General features: G+C 37.4%; 3 protein-coding genes across 6 annotated transcripts in view; 2 read left to right on the top strand and 1 right to left on the bottom strand.

Annotated features, from left to right (window-relative positions):
* Positions 1–1,628, top strand: part of LOC131771234 (synaptic vesicle 2-related protein) — a 28,399-nt gene extending 26,771 nt beyond the window's left edge. For all 4 annotated transcript variants that reach the window (XM_066162590.1, XM_066162591.1, XM_066162589.1 and 1 more), the window contains 2 exons: positions 250–363; positions 1,104–1,628. In XM_066162590.1, the coding sequence (XP_066018687.1) occupies positions 250–363; positions 1,104–1,118 (129 nt within the window). In that variant the 3' untranslated portion in view covers positions 1,119–1,628. The remainder of the gene's footprint in view (positions 1–249; positions 364–1,103) is intronic.
* A 2,878-nt stretch (positions 1,629–4,506) lies between these two features.
* LOC131771275 (mediator of RNA polymerase II transcription subunit 19) lies at positions 4,507–10,191 on the bottom strand. Its single transcript, XM_059087048.2, has 8 exons — positions 9,915–10,191; positions 9,709–9,822; positions 8,102–8,135; positions 7,820–7,916; positions 6,915–7,071; positions 6,226–6,269; positions 5,981–6,037; positions 4,507–5,429 (listed from the first exon to the last, which is right to left on the bottom strand). Exons 1-8 carry the CDS (start codon positions 10,156–10,158, stop codon positions 5,379–5,381), a joined length of 798 nt encoding a protein of 265 aa, XP_058943031.2. The 5' UTR covers positions 10,159–10,191; the 3' UTR covers positions 4,507–5,378.
* A 308-nt stretch (positions 10,192–10,499) lies between these two features.
* LOC131771232 (septin-2-like) lies at positions 10,500–19,718 on the top strand. The gene is made up of 13 exons (XM_059087003.2): positions 10,500–10,646; positions 10,800–10,833; positions 12,058–12,148; positions 13,045–13,131; positions 13,805–13,928; positions 14,376–14,510; positions 14,903–15,020; positions 15,514–15,615; positions 16,182–16,278; positions 17,035–17,086; positions 17,248–17,364; positions 18,182–18,272; positions 18,666–19,718. Exons 1-13 carry the CDS (start codon positions 10,588–10,590, stop codon positions 18,747–18,749), a joined length of 1,191 nt encoding a protein of 396 aa, XP_058942986.2. The 5' UTR covers positions 10,500–10,587; the 3' UTR covers positions 18,750–19,718.
* The last annotated feature ends 495 nt before the right edge of the window (positions 19,719–20,213 follow it).

Here is a 20,213-nt window from a genome sequence, read left to right as displayed (position 1 = left end):
CGTTAAGGAGAATCGACACAGTTTCTGTACCAATTGCGGCCGTTTTGTAAAGGTCTCATTTGACACTAAGATGAACTCGCAAGGTTCCAGGTTGTTTACGGCGACTCTGTTTTCAAATCATAGTTGGCGGCGGAGATCCTTTAAACAACTATCTTGGCTCAGTTAAAATAATGAGGACACAAGTTACAATACTGATAAGTAAGAACGTGGATCTTGGCTTAATCATAATCACGTGTTCTTGTGTTGTAGGTGCTGCTCAGAGTTTCACTACGTTTGGCATTAGGTGTTTATGGTGTGACGTCATTAGTCTGTGTGGCATTTACTCTTATGTTACCGATTGAAACTACAGGAAGACCCATGGTGGTAAGTTTTGAGCCGTTTTCCCGCTCTTTTTCGTTACTATGACTTATTTCTGAACCCCTCACAGACTGCTGAGTTAGTATGGTATTGACAAACTGGAAAATGACTACAAAACGACGCAATTTTTTTGCAAGCCTGAAAAGCAATGCAAATGACGGAGGGTATTTTTCGACTGAGAACAACAAAGCAAGAGACACCTTGATTGAACTATCGTTTTCACACAAAAACATGTCTCAACTAAAACTTATAGAAAACATCAAAAGCGTCATCATCTGAAATACACGCCACCTTAAATTGATTGTTTTGACATTATTCGTGAACCAGCATCTTGATCGTATAGTTCTCTTAGCCAGTCTCTCTTTAACTCTTTACACCCCAGCATCAGTATGTATATTCTCTATACTGGTCTTTAGATATTTCCAAAGGTACTGACAAGGAGAATTTGTTTAATAATCCAGAGCTTCTTCAATGGGTGATCTTTCCTTTATTCTCGGGATCTTGATGTTAAATTAAGGGGTGAAGCTTTTGAAGAGAAAGTAGATGCTATACCCTTTTGAGGTCAAAGAATTAAGTCTAAGAGTGAAACAAAAGAGATTTTAGTCATATGTTAGGACCACGTGTTCTTCTACAGATCTGTCAGCTCTTTTAAGTTGTCTGCGTCCATTCTTAATGTTACATTAAAGAGAGTACATATGACGAAGACATGAGGTCTCAATTGCTGTGCTCTTTCACTCTTTTCGCAGGAAACATTACATTGAAGGAATATTTGGGAAAATAGCCATTTTTTGTTTTGATTTGTTTTTTACATATTTTTGTAATTGCCAAACCACGAAGTTCAAAGAAGGTCATAATTTTCTTTTATAATTATTGGGAAGAAAAAAAAAATAGGTTTGGTGATTTTCTTTCTGTGTTTCTCGTTATGAACTTTATTATTGTTATTAATGTATTTTTTGAGGAAGCCGTTACGTGCTTTTTGATACAATGTTGTAAGAAAGCTAAATTTACTTTCGAATGGTGCTTAAGAGAGCTTCCGTGATGGTGGAATCGTTTTTCTGGGGGGGTTCCCCCGGCCTTAAAATGAATTTCGGGAGAGGTGCAAAAAGACATGCATATAAAGTCAAAGTTCAATGTCAATTTCTCTCAGTTTTTTATACTTAAAGCACATATCTTGTATAGCAAAATTAAAATATTAAAGTATATTATCTTTCGCAACATTGTTAAGTTAAGTATTTAAAATGCAATTTGCCGGTAAGAAATAAAATTTTTTGTTTAAAAATGTTTGTGTGTTTTGTGCGAAAGCCAGGCCAGTTCGAAAGCGTAACCGAATCTTTTTTCGTTCCCCCTTTTTTAGTGTGAAGGCGTCGTCCTCACAACTGTTAAACATTATAAAATAAAATATTAATCAAGAGCTGAATTTCAGCTAGGCTTTAAGCAGAGTGGTGAAGAGTCCCGCTGATTCGATTCAGACCACTTTAAAGCTGGAGGAAAAACTGTATCTGATGCCCAGCAGCAGTTACAGTGTGGCGAGGTAGATGTTCTTGAGTTGAGAATGTACCAGTAAGTACGTTCTTATGATTGGTCGATTTAGCGGGCCGTATTTCACTGTACCACCCGCCAGATTCAATAGATTGTTCGAATTCAATTCCCCTCTATTTTAACCCAGTGATGTTATAAATATCTTATCACATCACTTTGCCGGTCCATACTGTGAGTTACAGAACCGCATGTCTTCCGCTGGGATTTATCGCCAGCGCGCTACGCACATGGGCCATAAATCCGAGCTGAAATAAACTCGAGAATAAAGAGGGTAGTTTTCTAAAGAAACTGTGCCGTTGCGTCGTTGAGAGAGTATATCAGGGTAATTAAGTATTATCAACTGAGTTGATAACGTAAATTTGCCTCCGTAAAGAGTTTTAAAACAGATGTTCCAAGCGTCAGCCCTTCATCATGGCGATAGTTCTAACGAAGAACTAAATAAATACAAAAAAAAATTTCTAAACAACAGACGAAACAGTGAACACAAGGAAAGCATGTCACTGCAACAGTGCAACATATGTATCATATGCAAGTGTCAACCTCATCTCAGTAAAGATGCACAATTTGACGTTTTCTCTTAAGAAATTGTTCAAGAATTGCGTGTAGCATACGTGTAGACGTCCCTTCCCCCGAGGTGAAACAGAATCAGAATAATCCATTTTACAGTCTCGTGCTTGGTTGCCAAGCCTTTGAACAGGAGTAAGGCTAAGGGTGACCTTGTTATGATAAACCTTGCAGCTCTCCAAATGTAAATGACTTTGTTATCATGCTAACTAGATACTGATCTCTATCACAACAAATCAAGGACTTGGCAACTAAGTACACAACTGTAAAATGGCCCATTGATACGACATACCTATAGCTGGCCAGCGGTAAACTTCCTGACTGTTCATTCTTAAACTTGAGTGATTAACAAAGAATATTTTGTACCATAAGAGGAACGTTAAATCACTCGTTTACATCACAGCTTACTCAACATTCCACAATTACCTCCAAGATGTATGTTGTTAAGCCAGGTTTGGCTCACACTTCAGACTGCTACCACTATGCATATGTCAACTTTGATAACCCTTAGAAATGGACGCGTTTCACTTACAGTATTGTGCAAAAGTAATGCAAACACCTGTCGACGAAATTCGACGAAATTCCTAGCTTTTCGACGAATTCTTGACCGAAACGAAACTTCGACGACATTTCTGCGAACTTTCGAGGCATGTATTCTTTTGAACGGCTCGAACTTTCGGCGACATATTCCTTGATGGCGTTAATGCGACTCGAAATTTCGAGCGAAAATTCGTTCTATGCGGCGAATATTCGGGGCGATAATTCGTTGCAATTGTTCATTCTTTCAAAAAGATTTGGCTGAATTTGTGGTTCGGTACTGCTCTATGTAAAACTCCCATGGAATTTCCCGCTACGATTTGAGTCCTCCGCGTGACCTATGTTGTTTGCAACCATGGCAACACTCAGTGTATCAATGGTGTCGATGCGTTTGGGATCATTTACGTACTCTACTTTTGGTAGTCATCGTGGCCAAAGTTTCAAATTATTCTATAAAAAATAAAAAAGCCCCTCCACAAGCAAGGCCTCCACCCAGCTGAAATACCGAAAGCGTTGAAACGCGATGGGTTATTAGGTTTTTGCTACGCGCATCATTTGAAAGTTGCGTCTCACCAGTTTCGTGGTCAATTTACCTCGATCGGGAAGACCTCAAAAGCTGTCTATGGAAGCAAACAGTGTATGTAGAAACCGTGCAAAATAAGCATTGGCAAAAGATGCCAGAATTTACGCAAAAATAGGGCAACGTGACCTAAATAATAGTTGTTTCAGCCGTCACTTACTAATATTCAGTATTTTGTTGCGAAATGTAAAGTATTTCACACTTTTATTAGCGTCTGATTGTGCAGGATCAAAACGAACAAAGAACGCTTAAATGCTAAAATACTGCACGCGCTCTGAAGCTCGCGTTTTATATATATATATATATATATTTAAATTGTGAAGAATAAATATTTCCAAACAAACATGGGTATAATGATATCTGGAAAGCAATCAGCGATATGGATGCTGTCTATTTGCGTAGCGACTGAGAACGAATAAACAAGGAACACATTTCTCGATTGACAACGTTTGAAAACACTCAAAACACGTTCTCTGCTCTGTCTGGTTTAAAAGCGGAGTACTGAAGTTAATGTTTAAAACTATTCCAATCATTTGAGAGTTTATTTCCACCAAATACATTTCTCTTGGTCGCAATTACTGTTTTTAGTCTCAAATATTAAGTGTCTCTGTCGTGGTGAAAAAGGTTGGAAATACGTTTGATAACATTTCGTGTTGCTTACATGAATAGTAAACAATCTTGATCACTCGCAGATGGCTACTGTCAGTTCGAAGCGAAATTTCGAACACTAATGATCGAAGAGACACTTTCCGCCACGAATTTTCGCGTCGTGGCGAAAATTCATCGAAAAAGCGTCCTTTGTTCAGACGAAATGTCGCTTAACAGGCCTTGAACTTTCGATCGAATTTTCGTTCGAACTTTCGACGAAAGATCGTTAGAACAAATAACGAAATTCGCCGAATTCCGCTTGCATTACTTTTGCACAATACTGTATCTGCCCAAAATTTATTTCTGATGTAAAAGTATGACATGATTGATAAGAGATGAGTAATATTCCAAGTCAAGAACTGACAGTGGATGGGTTTTTTTGGCAGAGAAGCTGCTTGTTTATGCTTCTTAAAGTATTCCATTACAAAGCACCATCATAGTGCAAATACTTACAAATCATATGAGAGTGTGTGGAGGGAGATTCTTTTAGCTTGCACTACCTCTTAAAACTGGATTAAGGTAGGTCTCATCTCCAAAACTATTTCTATACACATTGTTTTTAAGATCCTAACCTACCACAACTCAGATGAAATGATGGCTTTCTAATGGTGGGAGACAAGACATAACTTACAACCATTGCCTATCACTTAACCCTCTAACTCCAATGAGTGACGGGGAGAAAATTTCCCTTACAATAGCAAAACAATACTATACAGACAACTGATGAGAATAAAGAAAAAATATCCATCAGAGGACCAGTAGTTGATCCAACACCAAATTCTCTAGGCAAACATTATAATTGTATGCCCAAAAAGGAGCATAACTAATGAGATTTTGGGAGTGAAAGGGTTAAAGTAACCTGCACACTGACAATGTTGTTACCGAGTATATGAAATGACAAGAACAGACATGAAACAAGATTTCTTCCTGTTTTCTTACAGACAACTCCCTAAATTCAGCTCCTGTTTGGAGCCAGTTATCAATGACCAACTTTGTACAATGTTGCTGAAAAACAACCTAGTATTTCTAAATATACGTCTTTCTTTATCCTAAAGGTGACATAACTTAAGTTAGGCGTACTTGTAAATATTTTTTAAAATAGTCATTATTTTTGTCATTATTTTCTATAGAAATAGTCTCTACATTTCAGTCTTCAACTTGGGTCCAGTCCTCCCCCAGGAGGAGTAGCATCAGGTGTGTGCCTCTGAAATTATGATGAAAGAAGCAACAAAATCACTGAAAAGCTTACAAAACTTTCACCTGTAAAGAACAGCAAATTATTACAACCAAGACTGGACATGTACATGAAATGAGACCACTTAACAGGGCAAGGTGCAAATGCCATCCTTCGGATTGTTACAGCTTTGAAGCTTCCTTGTATAATTATTCAATAAATTGCTATATGGTTGTTACAAATTTTTTTTTCTCCATAATATTTCATCATTAATTTTGTTACAAAAACAGCAAACCTGATTTTCAATTTTTTCAATGCAGTGCATAAATTTTTCTACAATGTGGTTAATATTTCACAGATTATTTATAGCACAACAAGCTTTTTCAACTTTGAGTACAAAGCAAGTTTGCTGAAATGTCTCTAAAGGTAAAAATGCACAAACAAATGACATAATAGGCAGACCATGATACCATCATGATAAATGCTACCATTTAAAAGAGATGGGATTTATCAGACAGTGATGCATTCTCCCCAACACATTTCTTATCATGGACCGCACTGAATGTGAAATAGAGAGATACCTTTTTCTTTTTCTTTTCCTTCTTTTTCTTTTTCCGTTCACCATCATCATGCTTTTTCTAATAGGAAAACAAACACAACAGATAAGGCATGTTGTATAAGGAATGCAAAACATTTTTTTTCTATATCTTCAAAATAACATCAGGACATACACACTATGATAATCTTATGAATACAAATAGTAAATAAACCATGAATTACAATAGCTCAAAATCAAGGTTTTCTTAATCTAGTCATCTTCACAAACCTGTTTCTTGTGTTTTTTGGAGTCATGTGCACCCTCAGGTTTATCTATGAACAAACATTCCACAACAAATTGGCATGGTTACTTTAAATTGATGTAAGTTTTTTTTCTTGTCTCTACCTGTCTTCCTTACATTACTCAAACAAATTGATAACAGGTGCTTTTATCACAAGAGAGACATTATAGAGAGAAAAAATAAGAGAGCTCGCAAATCTGCTGCCAGCTCATCCACCAGTGATATTTTAAGTAAAAGTAAACTTTCTCATCAACTGTATTGAACAGGAATGAAGGATCTTCTCTGGTTATGGCTGAACAAGGGCTGGGCTGAGTGGGTGGATTGATGTTAGAAGCCCAAGGATATAGAGTTAATGGGTAATCATACGCTCTCAGAGAAAGACATATGAAAGCAAGGATCCAGCATAATATACATTGTGGTAAATCACAGCTGAAATTTCATAGCCATGTACAATATATTCTACTGAAAAAGAAAAAAAAAAGGTGTAAAGGGGAAACTGAAACACTTAGGTTGAGACTGAAGCTGGTTGAAGTCATCCAAGAACCAAAATTTGAAACCCTCTTGCACTAGACACCCCTCTACATCATCTATCTCTTTACCGGTTCCCCAATTCATCTACTACATGGACTACACAACTCATGAATATGAGTAAAACAAAACTGACAATTCTTCATACCGGTAGAGGAGGATGCTAGCTTTTCTTGCTCTTGACCTGACTGACTGACTGCTTCACCTCCTTCCTTATTTCGCTCATTATCTTGGCTTTTGTGCTTCTTATGTTTGTGTTTTTTCTTCACTGGATGCTGACTCATGAAACGAAACTGTTCTGGAATCTGGAATATGCAGAATATATATAAATTATCTCTCTGCATGACAAGTTTTGAAACATCCATGATTCTGAGCCAAAGTTTCTGATACAAACTACACTTGCAGTTTTTCACTTCACTCTTCAACCAGTGCAACTGTGACAATACTGTACCTCTGCAGCAATATTAACAGTTGTGAAATTACTAGTTAACTGAATTGATATTACAGTCAGTAGTTTCTTCATCTAACACTTGACACCAATTAAATGCCAACCTCATATAAGTGCCTCTAGGGGTGTTTAATTGCAGCCCTGAAGTTTCATCAACTTCTCAAGTTCACAAGTACCTAAATTCAGTTGAATAGGAAAGCTGGAATATGCTGCTGATTTGATAAATTTTGATTTTAAACACATACATACACATGTTCACAAGAAAAGTCTATTTCTTGGAGACTATTTTTTTTCTACTAGATGAAGGGGGGAATATTGTCATTCTGAGTAAGGGTAACAAAAAAAATACCTGATTAAAACAGAGAAAAATTATAACAATCCTCACATTAAGTTTACCTTGCCAATTTGAAATCAACAATAGGGGCATTTCATTGAGAAAATACCACAGTTGCACTATTGTCTTTGAGCTGAAAATGGTGTCCAGGAAAACAATCTACTCTAAGTTGCCCATTAACAATAGCAGTTACTAAAGGCTTTAAAGGGAAACTGCTGAAAAACTGGCATTTTCATGCAAATGCTTGTAAGCTGAATCATATGATACTTACCGGACCAGGATTTAAGCGAAATCCAGACAAGGAATGCCCAGTTAAAGGAAGGAGCTCCTTTCCACCAATGGGAGGCTTGTCTACCACTGAACGAAGACTAGGAAAGTAAATGAAACATTTTGAATGGTAATCAGTGAACTCTTTCAAATTCCTTTCTGATCATTTCATTCATAAGTTTGTTCCTTTGGCAGACCTAAGGAGCAATTCTTGTAAATTTTAAATCAGAACAAATTTTTTTGCCATACTAACGAACAGTAAAAGAGTAAGAAGGAAACAAATTACCTATTTTCTGGTCCTCCTAGTTCATCAAGAACACCTAATATAAATAAACAAAATGAAGCCAGAAGTTAGTAATTAGTATAATACATGCTTATCTGTCCTTTCTTTCTAACATATGGTAATTTAATCTTGAAGATATTACTGTTCTAAAGATATAATCTTCTCTTAATTTTACAAGTGAGTACGGTATACACACTGACACAAAGTAATAATAATAATAATAATAATAATAATAATAATAATAATAATAATAATAACAATAATGGTTTAATATCAGTACATCCATGGTATGGCTCTTTGCCAGATATAAAATAAAAATAAAAAATAAATAATAAATAAAAATACATAAATCTGAATTATGAATTTGTAAAAAGCTAGGTAATAAACAGTAAAATGTAATTATACAATATATACATGATTTAAAACTAGGCAAGAAATTATTCCACCCTATTCTAGCAGCACTCCCTTAAGTGGCTTCTTTGTAATTGCCAAACACACTCTACAACCAAATAGTGACCTAGTATAAATCCACAACTGGGTCACTGTGTTGGGCAAAATACATGACTCTCTCACACCTGACCCAGGACATACCCCTGACCAAATGCTGAAGGGGATGGGGGGGAGGGTCAGTATCCCTTTTATGGACAGACATCCAGTCTAAGTGGATAATACCCTAATTGCTTCATTTTACTGAAACCGGGATAAACTACAGAGATTCCTACCGAGATAAGCCTTTCATCAGCACTTGGGATAAACAGAATAACACCCATGCAAAGGGTAATGTGTCTTGCTATAAATACACAGGTAAGCAATACAAACTTCTATAAATTTTGAGTAACTTTTCTCAACAAGGACATCTTTTTCTGCAGTTTTGACAGCAATTGCTTGTGGCTATCATTTTCTCAAAGAGTTAAAAAAGGGATGGAGAAGGGGGGTATTAAACTCTGTCATTCCACAGGTTAATAGCCGAATAGCTAAGCAAGGTTCAAAATGGCAGTGTGGTAGTCAGATCTTCAACACAGAGAAAGAGGAGAGATGTGGTTTCTGGAGCACGCTTCATCCTAGTTAAACAAGCTAAACTTGTCCAATATCCGGCCACCTTGACCTCACACTTAATCAACAACACATTTATATTGCTTCACAGCTAGTGCCTATAGAAGAATACATTCCGAGTGCTCAATTGTCTGTATTCTTTTTCTTCCAGTGGTGCTGTCTGCAGAAAGGGGAGTGTGACATAGGGTCAAATATGATCGAACAGGAATATTGTCAGATATTTTGAAAACAAGATCATCTGTTTAAGAATCTTGTCTGCGTGGACTATTTGATTATAACATTTTTTCCGTCTCTACATTCATTTTAAAAAGTAAGAGTTCATATTTTCCTGTTAAAATTCTTTCGCGATTCTTGAACTATATTACAGATCTCGGAATTGTCAGTTTCATGAAGTATACCTCTCAAACATGTTGCTTATCGATACGCAAATGGTAAATACGTTGGCGTGTTTTCAGTAATGTGCCATTTCAAATTAGCAAGGTTTTGGTTTAAAATCACTCGAAATAATTAATGATACATTTGCACGTACAGTTGTATTATACAATAGGAAGCCTTACCAGGCAAATGCGGTAAAAACGAACTCAATCCTTCTTTGACTTTTTTGCTCTTCTGATACGTCTGGTCAAAGCCATGTTTTACCAAAAGGTTGCTATTTGCTTCTGAAGGAGTCGCTGCAAAAGAAAAAAAAAACGAGCTGAAAGATCGGTGAATAAGCGTCAGGAAAGACACAGCCACAAATGAAAAAATAAATTCGTTAACTCACGAGTATCTTCCCGTAACAGATAAAACGGTGACATTTGTGTTGACGGAGTCGGGGTGGAAGTTGTCGAAACCATTGTTGCTCGATAATTTACGCTGGTTGGTTCCGGATAGTTCCCAAACGGCGAAGTTACGCTGAAGCTAGCACTCGCTCTCGAAGCGCTTCTCACATTGTTTAAGGCGAGACTTTGAAAGGAGCTTTGTCTTCCTGGGTCTAGATGTTGTTGTCGTGAATTAAGGCTTTCCATTTGCCTCTTCTCGCCGCCATTAGAAGACTAGGTTTCCCGTGAGTCACTGCGAACGTTGATTAGAACAACACGCGAGGTTTGTCTACGCGAGTCACACGAGATGCGTGTCATTTTCGCGCGAAATTTATTTCAAATTAACACGGTCGAATAAACTCTAATTTCACCTTCGCCATATGTGACGGTCTACAGTATATTCCTCTTTTTTTTTTTTTTTACCTAATTTCCCTCATATTTCTGTCGAAAGTGGATTAAAATATGACCACAAATATGACCAACCTCTCAACGTCCGGAAGAAATCAGATTCTTCGGAGTCTGGAAACGAAATTAGACTGTCTATAAACTATTCAATTGGTAATTTTGCGCGTTCCTCAACCATCCAATGATTAATTATTCTTGTCAGGTTTCTTGAGTATTCCGCGAAGAGGAAGGATGAATTCTAGCACTAGAGCGAATCGTGGAAGCAAAGTTATTTCTGAAGCTCTGAAAGGTATTTTTCAACGCTTGTACCTTTTAATGGTGACTGTCATTGAAATTTTTTATCTTTGACATCTCCCGATTCGAATGTAAAGTTTAAAAATTCTTCCAAGATGTGAATTACCTCAGTTAAACTTATGTTTTGTTTATGTTCTGCAACTCTTTGGCCTGCGGACGATGCAATCTACCCACAAAGAGCCGGTAAGGTCTGATTTTCTTTTGCTAAACGTCAAAATACGTATCCCGCCTGCTTTTAAACTACTGCTCTAAGGTTCGGCCAACACAGCGCGCTCTTCATGTGACGAGTTAAGCTAATAATTACCCCTCCCTTTTACTAACAAATCCAACAATCTTATTAATAATTGAGCATTGTACTTTAAGTACTCGGAAAACAGAAATGCTTAATTCGTATCTCCGTTCGTGATGTTTAGCCAAATTTATTTTTCTAGCCGGATCGCGTGGTTGTAACACCTTAATTCCACATAAGATATCACTTATCGAGCCAAATTTTTAACATCTGTTCGCGTAGTTCTAAAAATGCGCTGGTTATTCAAAGGTTCAATTTATTAGTGTTGTTTTTTTTTGAAATATTCATCTATTTATAACATATCGGTCAATACTCTGAATCAACATAGGGATATAATTTGAATTTTAGATGTCGCTATTCCATAACTTTAGCACTATTACATCCGTTTCGGCGGCGACCAATGTACCTTGCGGTCAAATGTCAATATGTCTAAATTTTTCATCGTATTTACCGCTTCGGAAAGTCTCTCTTGATTCAACGTCGAGACTTAAAGTCAGATATCCCTTAACAAATTTAGAACTGAATAATAAGATTAATCTTAAGACCTTGAGCCTTTACAGCTGCTCAGCTAACGTTAAAACTTGTACACTAGTACATGGAGGCGCCTAGGTGGTACATATACTCCTCCTAATTCTGTAGACTAGGCTTGACTCGTCAAGGTGATGATGTGGTGAGGTTTGTCACTTCACAGATAATTTGAGACAGGGAGAATGCTTTTTCATACAAATCTCAGTCTATTCCTTGACAAGGATTATGAAACAAAAAGACTCATCCTTGTGATGAACATTATGTCATTGTTTAGACAGGCTGATGCCAGCTAAACATATGCAACATCTTCCTTCTCGTTCTTTACCCTCTGAAACGGTAGATGACTCTCTTATCAACATTTGATTGGGCGTGGCTATAGTGCAGAAATGGGTGCTTGCTAAGGGCTTCAAAAGAAACAAATTGGAAAATGAAAAATAAATTTTGAAATCTGGTAACTAATTTCTATGTTTTAAATTCATGATTCCTTACTCCAAAAGCAGCCCATTTGGAGGCTAGTTGGTGATATTGGCTCTACAGGCTCTAGATAAAATTTACTTCACATAATTTACATGTTTGAGTATATTTTTCAGGAACCTGGTTATGTCGGATTTGCAAATCTCCCCAATCAAGTCCACCGCAAATCTGTGAAAAAAGGCTTTGAGTTTACCCTTATGGTTGTTGGTGAGTTATTTCTTATATCTAGTAGTAGTTGTACTATAGAAGCCATTTAAACAAAGTTGGGAAATTTTTTGGCAGTTGTCTATAAATTTGTAACATCACCATTGGTTTTTCTTAACCCAGATTTACCTTTCTCTCTTAAAGAAAATTAATTTTGTTATGAAGTAAATGGAACATTTTTGCAGCAATGTTAGTGATAATTAGTAACACAATGGCTACTGTATGAACATACATCTGATTATTACACTTAAACTTATTTGAATACCTAAAAGTTATTATTTGTCATTTCCTTATTACATATTGTTGTAAGTTGTGTGGCCTGTGAACAGGTCCTCCTCAAAGAGAACAAAAATTGCCACAGCAATTGGGAAGTTAACCATACTGAAAGAGATGCAGTAGTCCTTTCCCATTTTAGAAGTTCTGCAGTTCATTTGCTTGCTGCTTCCTCTGGCAATCTTCCAAGGTTTGCCTTTCCCTCACATCTAGAAAGGGAAATCTTGCTCACTCTTTATAAGATGGCTGACAGTCAGTTATGCACTATAACCAACAAGAGGGGCCAAAGGATTCCACTGTGAAAGAGATAGGGATTGTAAACCCAGGTTTCACTCCCACTATCTCAGTTTTATGATATTAGTTCATATAATTTATTATTGCATCAACTAATGATCCTTTAATTTATTCTTTTTGTTCTTATTGCTTGCCTGCTTCATCAATATACTATTGATATTGCAAAGAGAAATTCTGCCTTGGTCACTCATGAGAGTTAGATGGTTAAAGCTCCCTATAAAGGAATCAGATTGCTGTTGTCTTAAAAATGTCTACCATAAGTAGTCTTGGAATGGTTTATCCAATCGTTGGCAAACTTGCTTGACTCCTGCTATCTTTGTTACACCATTCAGGTGAATCTGGTTTGGGAAAGTCAACTCTTGTGGATAGCTTGTTTTTGACAGACTTGTATGATGATACTGCCATTCCAAGAGTAGTTGGTGAGTTCATGTAATTGTTCTATGCATCCTTTTGATAGAAACATAGATTAAAAGTTCTAATACTGTAGTTTCTCTCTTAACAAGAGTAATCAAGTTATTTGACTGAAAGAAGACTTTCATGCAAGAAGGGTGCATTGCTCTCAAGGCCATACATTTTTTTAAAGTATTGAACAAATTAATTCACTCATAGCAAAACACTAATTTAGAAGAAATCAGAGACACAAAGACATAAATTTTACACCTTGTCTTAGTTCTTGAATTGGGGTGTGCTGTGGCATAACAGAACTGCACCCTGAGAGGCTTGGGTTTGAGACTTGACCAGGTCATTGTGTTGATTTCTTGGCACTATGCCCCTCTCCACCTAGGAGTTATCAATGGGTCCAGGTGACACACTCAGCTATACCTTGTATACCTCCTTGTTGTTTTTTCCAAATTTCAATGTTGTCTGTGATCTTTTACTGGAAAGACCCACAGCAACATGGAATCTATTTGTTCTAGATATATGATAAAAAAGCAAAATGCTGATGATGGTGAAGTACGTTTGTATCTGTCCTCTAATAAATCCATCATTTGTTAAATGGATTATAATCTTTTTATTTGATGCATGAATGTTTTATTAGCTTAGAGTTCACAGATCAGCCAGTAAGCAAAGCCAATGATTTTTGTCTCATAGATCGTATACATCAGACAGTTGAAATTGAAACTAATACTGTAGAAATTGAAGAAAAAGGCATCCGCTTAAGATTAACAGTGGTTGATACTCCTGGATTTGCTGATGCTGTTGATAACACTGACTGGTAAGACACTGATTGACAAAGAGAAAGATAGAAATAGCCATTTTGAAATTTGATTTAGCATCACTCAGGCAAACAAGACAAGCCCTTCAGCAATGTGCTCTGAGGTTTTTCTGCACAGCTCAGCTCAGCTCAACACAACGCAGCCCTCCAAAAATCCCTGATAAATTTCCTGTTCCCTAACAAAAATTAATTGAATTTATAATTTCATATTAAGTAAACCCTTTAACTCCTATGGATGTTGAAGACAGAATTTTCTCCTAAAAATATCAAGCAGACAAGTGACAAGAATAAAGAAAAATGTAAATTAGGGGATTATTAGTTGATCCAATACCAGAAGAATTGTATAGAAGACAGTTGAGGGGCTGGTAGCGAGATCTTTGAAGTGAAAGGGTTAATATAACTCTGTTCAACTGTTAGCTACATTGAAGTGTTCTTTTTCCATATTAGCTGGCAAGCTGTAACAAATTATGTTGATCAACAATATGAGGCATACTTGCAAGATGAATCAGGACTCAATCGCAGACACATAGTGGACAACAGGGTTCATTGCTGTCTTTACTTTATTTGTCCCCATGGCCATGGGTTAGTGATTTATAATCATTTAATTTATTTACTGTAAACGCTCATTAATTGTTAATAAGATTTACTTCACTGGGTTGCCTGTTTTGACAGGTCAGCATCACACAATCACAAAGAGCCAGGGATGTGCAAGCTCAGTGATTTGGACACTAGATGAAATTGTCTTTTTTACACACGTCAGTGTTAACTGCCTCTTTTGTAGAAGTATGTGACAATGTTTGAGGTCCCATATGTTTTAAGGATTTGGAGATCCTTAAACATGCCAGAATAATCTTTTTCATATCTTTAAGGATTACTGGTTCATGGGGTTGAAATGCCTGATTACTAAGTTATCAAATGAATGTATAATCCAATTAAGTAATTATCTATTAATAATTAATTATCTTTTGATGTAGGTTAAAACCCATAGACATTGCTTTCATGAAGATGCTGCATACCAAAGTAAACATTGTTCCAGTTATTGCGAAGGCTGATTGTTTAACAAAGTTTGAAGTACAGCGACTGAAAAGAAAGGTTAGTGGTATGAATCAATATGTTTTACTTAATAAACTGCATCACACACACACACACACAGTTTGATTGGTTCTTACCTAAGATCTGTGGGAGGACAGATGCAAAGATGACATCACCATTAATAATTGTTTTGCTTTTAATTTATCATATAAAACAAATAGACTCTATATTGCTGTCGGTCTGTTCAATTTGATGGGCCTTGTGTGCCACTATTGTGCTCTTACCACATTTTGATGTCATCTGCTATCTATTACTTAACAGATGCAGGGCAACATGGAATCTGTTCGTTAGGTGATCAGAGAAAGAAATGTTTTTTTTGTTTTGTTTTGGGTTTTTTTTTTTTTTGATGGTAAGGTCTCCTTCTACTGACTTAAAAGAGATTACTTCCCTGTGGATTGTTACCAATGAATGGTAGCCAAGAGATGAATTAAGTTTTCTATTCAATCTCAAATTTGGTTTCAATTAATTCATTTCAATGTTTTAATTCTGTTAGATATTAGAGGAGATTGATGACAATGGTATTAAAATTTACACTTTCCCTGAATGTGATAGTGAAGATGATGAAGAATTTGTCCAAATCAACCAAGAACTCAAGGTTAGTGCAAATATGTGTTAATGATGCACAGTTCCTCCCAAAAACATAAACATAGCACTGAACTTCAACCAGACGAGGCTTAAGGCCAGGGCCCAGTTGTTCAAAAGGGCAGATAACACTATCCAGTGTATAAGTGGTAACCAAACAAAGTGTACCATCCACTGGGTAGAGATTCATTTAGTGGATAGCATTATCCACCCTTCAGACAATGGGGGCCAGCTCATTTATAACCAGGTCACAGCTGTACCTTGTCTCCTCTTATACTACAGCATGGCCTCAAATGCATTGTTTTAAGTAGGCTTTAACCTATAATTAAAAAATAATTGAGTTTACCATGCTTAGGCTTTTAATGAGAGAATGTAAAATGTTTATTCCATGAATAGACGATGTTTCACCAAACTACAAGAAACACTGAAGAATGAGCGGTGTTTCTAATACGGTCTTCAATGCAAAAACGTACAGTGTTTCAGGGACTGATCTTATTAAACAGCGATTCAGAGGGGGCCCAAAAGCGTGCATTGCGGGGGAAGGGGTAAAGTTCTAATGCATTCAACCTTTTACTGCAGGGTAGCATTCCTTTTGCTGTGATTGGTAGTAACAACGTTACAGATGTGAGAGGAAAGCAAGTACGAGTCAGGCAATATCCTTGGGGAATGGCAGAAGGTAATTAATTCTAACTAAAGTAGAGGTACTCCTTTTTACCGGGGCCAACTGTGGAGCATGAAAATTTGGTAATAATAGAAGGGTGGTTGGATGAACGAGATAACGTGAATGGCTGACTCTGAATTCCAACGGTTCAAAAACTGAATTAATAATATACATGAAGAAATTACGGGCGTCTGATTGGCTGATGTTGTTACCTATACTCATTGATTGTAGTAATAGATTGTTGCTTTGTCGGTGTTCCATTACAATGAAGCAAATCCAAGAAGAGAATGCTTGAAGCGCTGTGTGTTGTAGAAAAACGGAGAGAATGTTAACCCTTTAACTCCCAGAAGTGACTAAAATGTAACTTCTCCCTATAATTTCCACATTATTTTTAGCAAACGGTTAATGAGAATACTCAGACTTATCAGGTAAAAGTTGTCATCTTGATCTTTCACCAAATTCTCGCAACTAATTGACAAGAAATTGTGTAGCAGCAAGAGAGGAGAATTAACAATCAACGCCTCCTGTTAGTATTTCTTATTAACACTGTTAAACTATTGTTGTCTTAGACATGGTTTCATACTGCTCTAGTTAAAAATTTAATCAATGGAACCGAGAAGTTACAATTCATAGACCTATATATGGATATATAGGGCTATGAATTGTAACTTCTTGGTTACATTCGTTAAACCAGAGTAGCATCAAAGCATGTCTCATTGTCCACTTGGTTGCCTTGTGAACTTTAATATAAATTGTTGTCTTAATTTGCAGTCGAAAACCCCGAACATTGTGACTTCATAAAGCTTAGAAACATGCTTATACGGTTAGTCGTTTTTTTTTTCCTATCGCATCACACCACTTTATTGACTTTTCAACAAAACTTTTCAAAACCTTTTTAGCGGAAGTTAAGTGAATTTTATAAACGATGCAGCTCTCGTTGGACAAGTACAATTTCTGACCGTCTGTGTTTTGAGGTCTTTGTAGGACGCATATGCAGGACTTGAAAGATGTCACACAAGAGGTTCATTATGAAAATTACAGAGCAGAAAGACTGTCGAGCCAGGGGGAACCTTCCAGTCCACGAAAAACAATAGAAGGAATGTAAGTTAACCACCTCCTTCCACCATTACATGCGCAGTTCGATCTCTACCCTTTCCGTCATTTCTCAGCAAATGTGGGGTTTACAATCAAACGGGAGCAACTTTGCGTGGAGGAAGAAGAGGAGAAGAATTAAGGGAAATTATGAAATGAAACAAAGGAAGGATGAAAAAGTGGTCAAATGAAGAACTTAAGAGGGAGAAGAGGCCTAAACTTTTTAAAGGAAGGATTAAAGTTTTAAAAAGGGCATTACTTTGAAAGATTCTTGGCTGATTTTTTTGGCAAACTTAAGCTGCATGCTGTGGTTGTTTTCGAAATAGGAACTTAGATTCAAGAATGTAAACGAAGGTTACTATCATCCAGTGTGGCGTAAGACTACATGGTTTATGGTTCATCGTTTTACGGAGGGTATTTACGGGGAATTTCCAACGGTTGCGTTGTTTCTCGTTTGAAGTCTACAGTGAGAACTGTGGTTGTATAAATTTCACCGCGAGAAAGCAATAGTACCCATCAGAAAATAAAGAAGAACTGCACTCCCCGGCGATGAAATACAAATTCCGCTTTCGAGAGCCCTGACCACCACGGGAAAGCCTCGCATCGTAACGAGTGCGCAAATCCACTGTTAAACGTGTGAACGCGAGCTGCGTGAGTGATGTGTGTGAAGTGTGGAGTTGAGCGTGGCAAGGGTGCACCGTGCCATACTGAGGAATAATATTAGAATGAGGGAGATAGGATACAGAGTGACCCATCCTTCTTTCCTTTTATGATATTGCAATGCACTCAAAAAGCTTACCATGGACACTGCTTTTCTTTATTGCAGGAAACGAAAAAGTGGAAATTTCGATTTGGATGACGTGGATACAGCAGAAATCTCAGAGAAGGACCGAATGTTAAGGGAAAAGGAAGCAGAGGTATTATATATAACTGGAATCGTAACAGACGTGCTCACCACACTTGAAATAATGACCGTGACATCGATCGGTGCACACCAGTGTGCCTAACTTACGCACATGTTTTTATCTATGGACAAGGCGACCGCACGGGTATGCCTTGGGGTTCTAGAGTGCTTTTAACCCCCACCCCCACCCCTCCCCAACACAATCATACAATCTTTTGATTGATCTTTTTTTTTTTTTTTTTTGTAAAACAACCAGGCATACGCCCTCATTCGCCAACGCTAAGACCCTCAGTAAGACACCCTTGTGGGAAAATTCTTCTAGTTCCCCCATTGTTTGTGATACAGTTTTGACTTGAAATGTGTTTCTTGTGTGTGTTTTGAGATAAGTGAATGTTTTTTTTTTCAGTTGAGGCGAATGCAAGAGATGATAGCTAACATGCAGAAACAGATGGCTAAACAAAAAGGAGCTGCACTCGACGAAAAGCTCTGAATTCGCAAAGATGTGTCTAGAATTTCTGTAAAACTTGTAGAATTTCTGTCACTCTCTGCCGGTTAGTTCATATTTATAGCACTTGTATAATGTTATCACACAACGGTGTTGAGTTCTTCATCTGAGGGCCTCTTCATATGAGCCCGGTTGACCAGGCTGGCCCGGTTTCCGAGATCTCGCCTTACCTCTAAATCCTTTGTAAAATTTTCTATGTGTTCATATGAGAGGGCGTCCTGGCTCGGTTACCGAGACTTCTGTTTTTCCAACCGGGATCTCGGTAAGGGGGCTGGAAAATTTTGCCATATGAACACTTCATCCCGGTTACCGGGATGAATTATTCGCAATAGCGCATGCGTTAAATGGTCGATGACGAAGCAGCGCACTTTCATCACACAACAAGGCGGCCCGAATGGCATCGTTTTGCTTTGCCTGATGAATTTTCCATATCATTACCAGCCCGTTTAACTGCAGTGATACTGCTAAAAGGGTTACCAAAGCCATGATAGGCGTTAAAGTAATATGTCGGTTGCATTTCGCCATCTTTGTTTTGTGTTTCTAATTTCGCGCCAAATCTCGTCCCCAGGATCTTCGGCCTTTTCTCATCTGGGAAACCGGGCTGAATTTTCTCATATGAACCCAAGACGAAATTCGTCCTGGTAAGCAGGCCATTTCGGTCAACCGCGCTCATATGAAGAGGCCCTCAGAGTGGTGTTTTCACGTAAGCTTCTCGTGGAGAGTATTGCGTGATGGGCTTGGCAACGTGACAATCAAGTAACGTAATATAACAAAAAAAGATAGTTTTCAAGTCGATATATGACAATTAACGGAAGTAAAACTAAAGCATTGGCAGGCGCATTAAGCGACATGTCATTCACAGTGGAGAATAACAATTCTTTTTCACGATTAACTACAGTTAGAATAATTTTCTTTGTAAATTCAAGCCATAATAAATTTTATATTACCACCGTTGCGAAATGTGCAGTGTGTTCGATATGTGTTAGGTATTATTTTAATTTGCTTCCTTCATGTTTGTAACCTACTGTTTTGAAAGTGATAATCTAGTTCAACGCTCCAAGACCCACTTCAAACCTTTAGTTTATACTTTACTCTTTTGTGTATGTTTAGAGTTTATCTGGTATGGAAAGGAAAAAAACATGACGATGAAAGAATGGTTTGAATTGTGCAGATCTGCTCTTTCTTTTTCCACCAAAAACGACTTACGTAGTCGAGATCCCTCTGTCATTCAAAAGACTACAATCATATTGATATGGCTATTGAATATGGCCTACGGATTTACGGATGGCATTCATAACGAAATCTGGATCAATATCAGTATCTGGGCAACTGCCCACCTACCCCTCCCCTAACCCAACAATAGTCAATTGATGACAAGTTAGGGTTAATGTTGGGTTAGGGGAGGGGTAGGTGGGTAGTCTCCCAGATACTGATATTGATCCAGAAAAC

This window comes from Pocillopora verrucosa, chromosome 2, assembly GCF_036669915.1.
Source record: "Pocillopora verrucosa isolate sample1 chromosome 2, ASM3666991v2, whole genome shotgun sequence".
Classification (NCBI taxonomy): Eukaryota; Metazoa; Cnidaria; class Anthozoa; order Scleractinia; family Pocilloporidae; genus Pocillopora; species Pocillopora verrucosa.
Note: the sequence above shows the minus strand (reverse complement) of the source record. Positions and strands in the feature narration are given on the sequence as shown.

Excerpts from the sequence above, each read along its gene's own strand:
- LOC131771275 (XM_059087048.2), bottom strand. The coding sequence starts at position 10,158 with ATGGAAAGCCTTAATTCACGACAACAACATCTAGACCCAGGAAGACAA. Across the intron at positions 6,270-6,914 it reads GCTAGCATCCTCCTCTACCG|ATAAACCTGAGGGTGCACAT; the intron begins GTATGAAGAATT and ends GTTTGTTCATAG. Across the intron at positions 5,430-5,980 it reads AGGAAAAGAAAAAGAAAAAG|AGGCACACACCTGATGCTAC; the intron begins GTATCTCTCTAT and ends TCATAATTTCAG.
- LOC131771232 (XM_059087003.2), top strand. The coding sequence starts at position 10,588 with ATGAATTCTAGCACTAGAGCGAATCGTGGAAGCAAAGTTATTTCTGAA. Across the intron at positions 10,647-10,799 it reads ATTTCTGAAGCTCTGAAAGG|CCTGCGGACGATGCAATCTA; the intron begins TATTTTTCAACG and ends GCAACTCTTTGG. Across the intron at positions 10,834-12,057 it reads AATCTACCCACAAAGAGCCG|GAACCTGGTTATGTCGGATT; the intron begins GTAAGGTCTGAT and ends TATATTTTTCAG.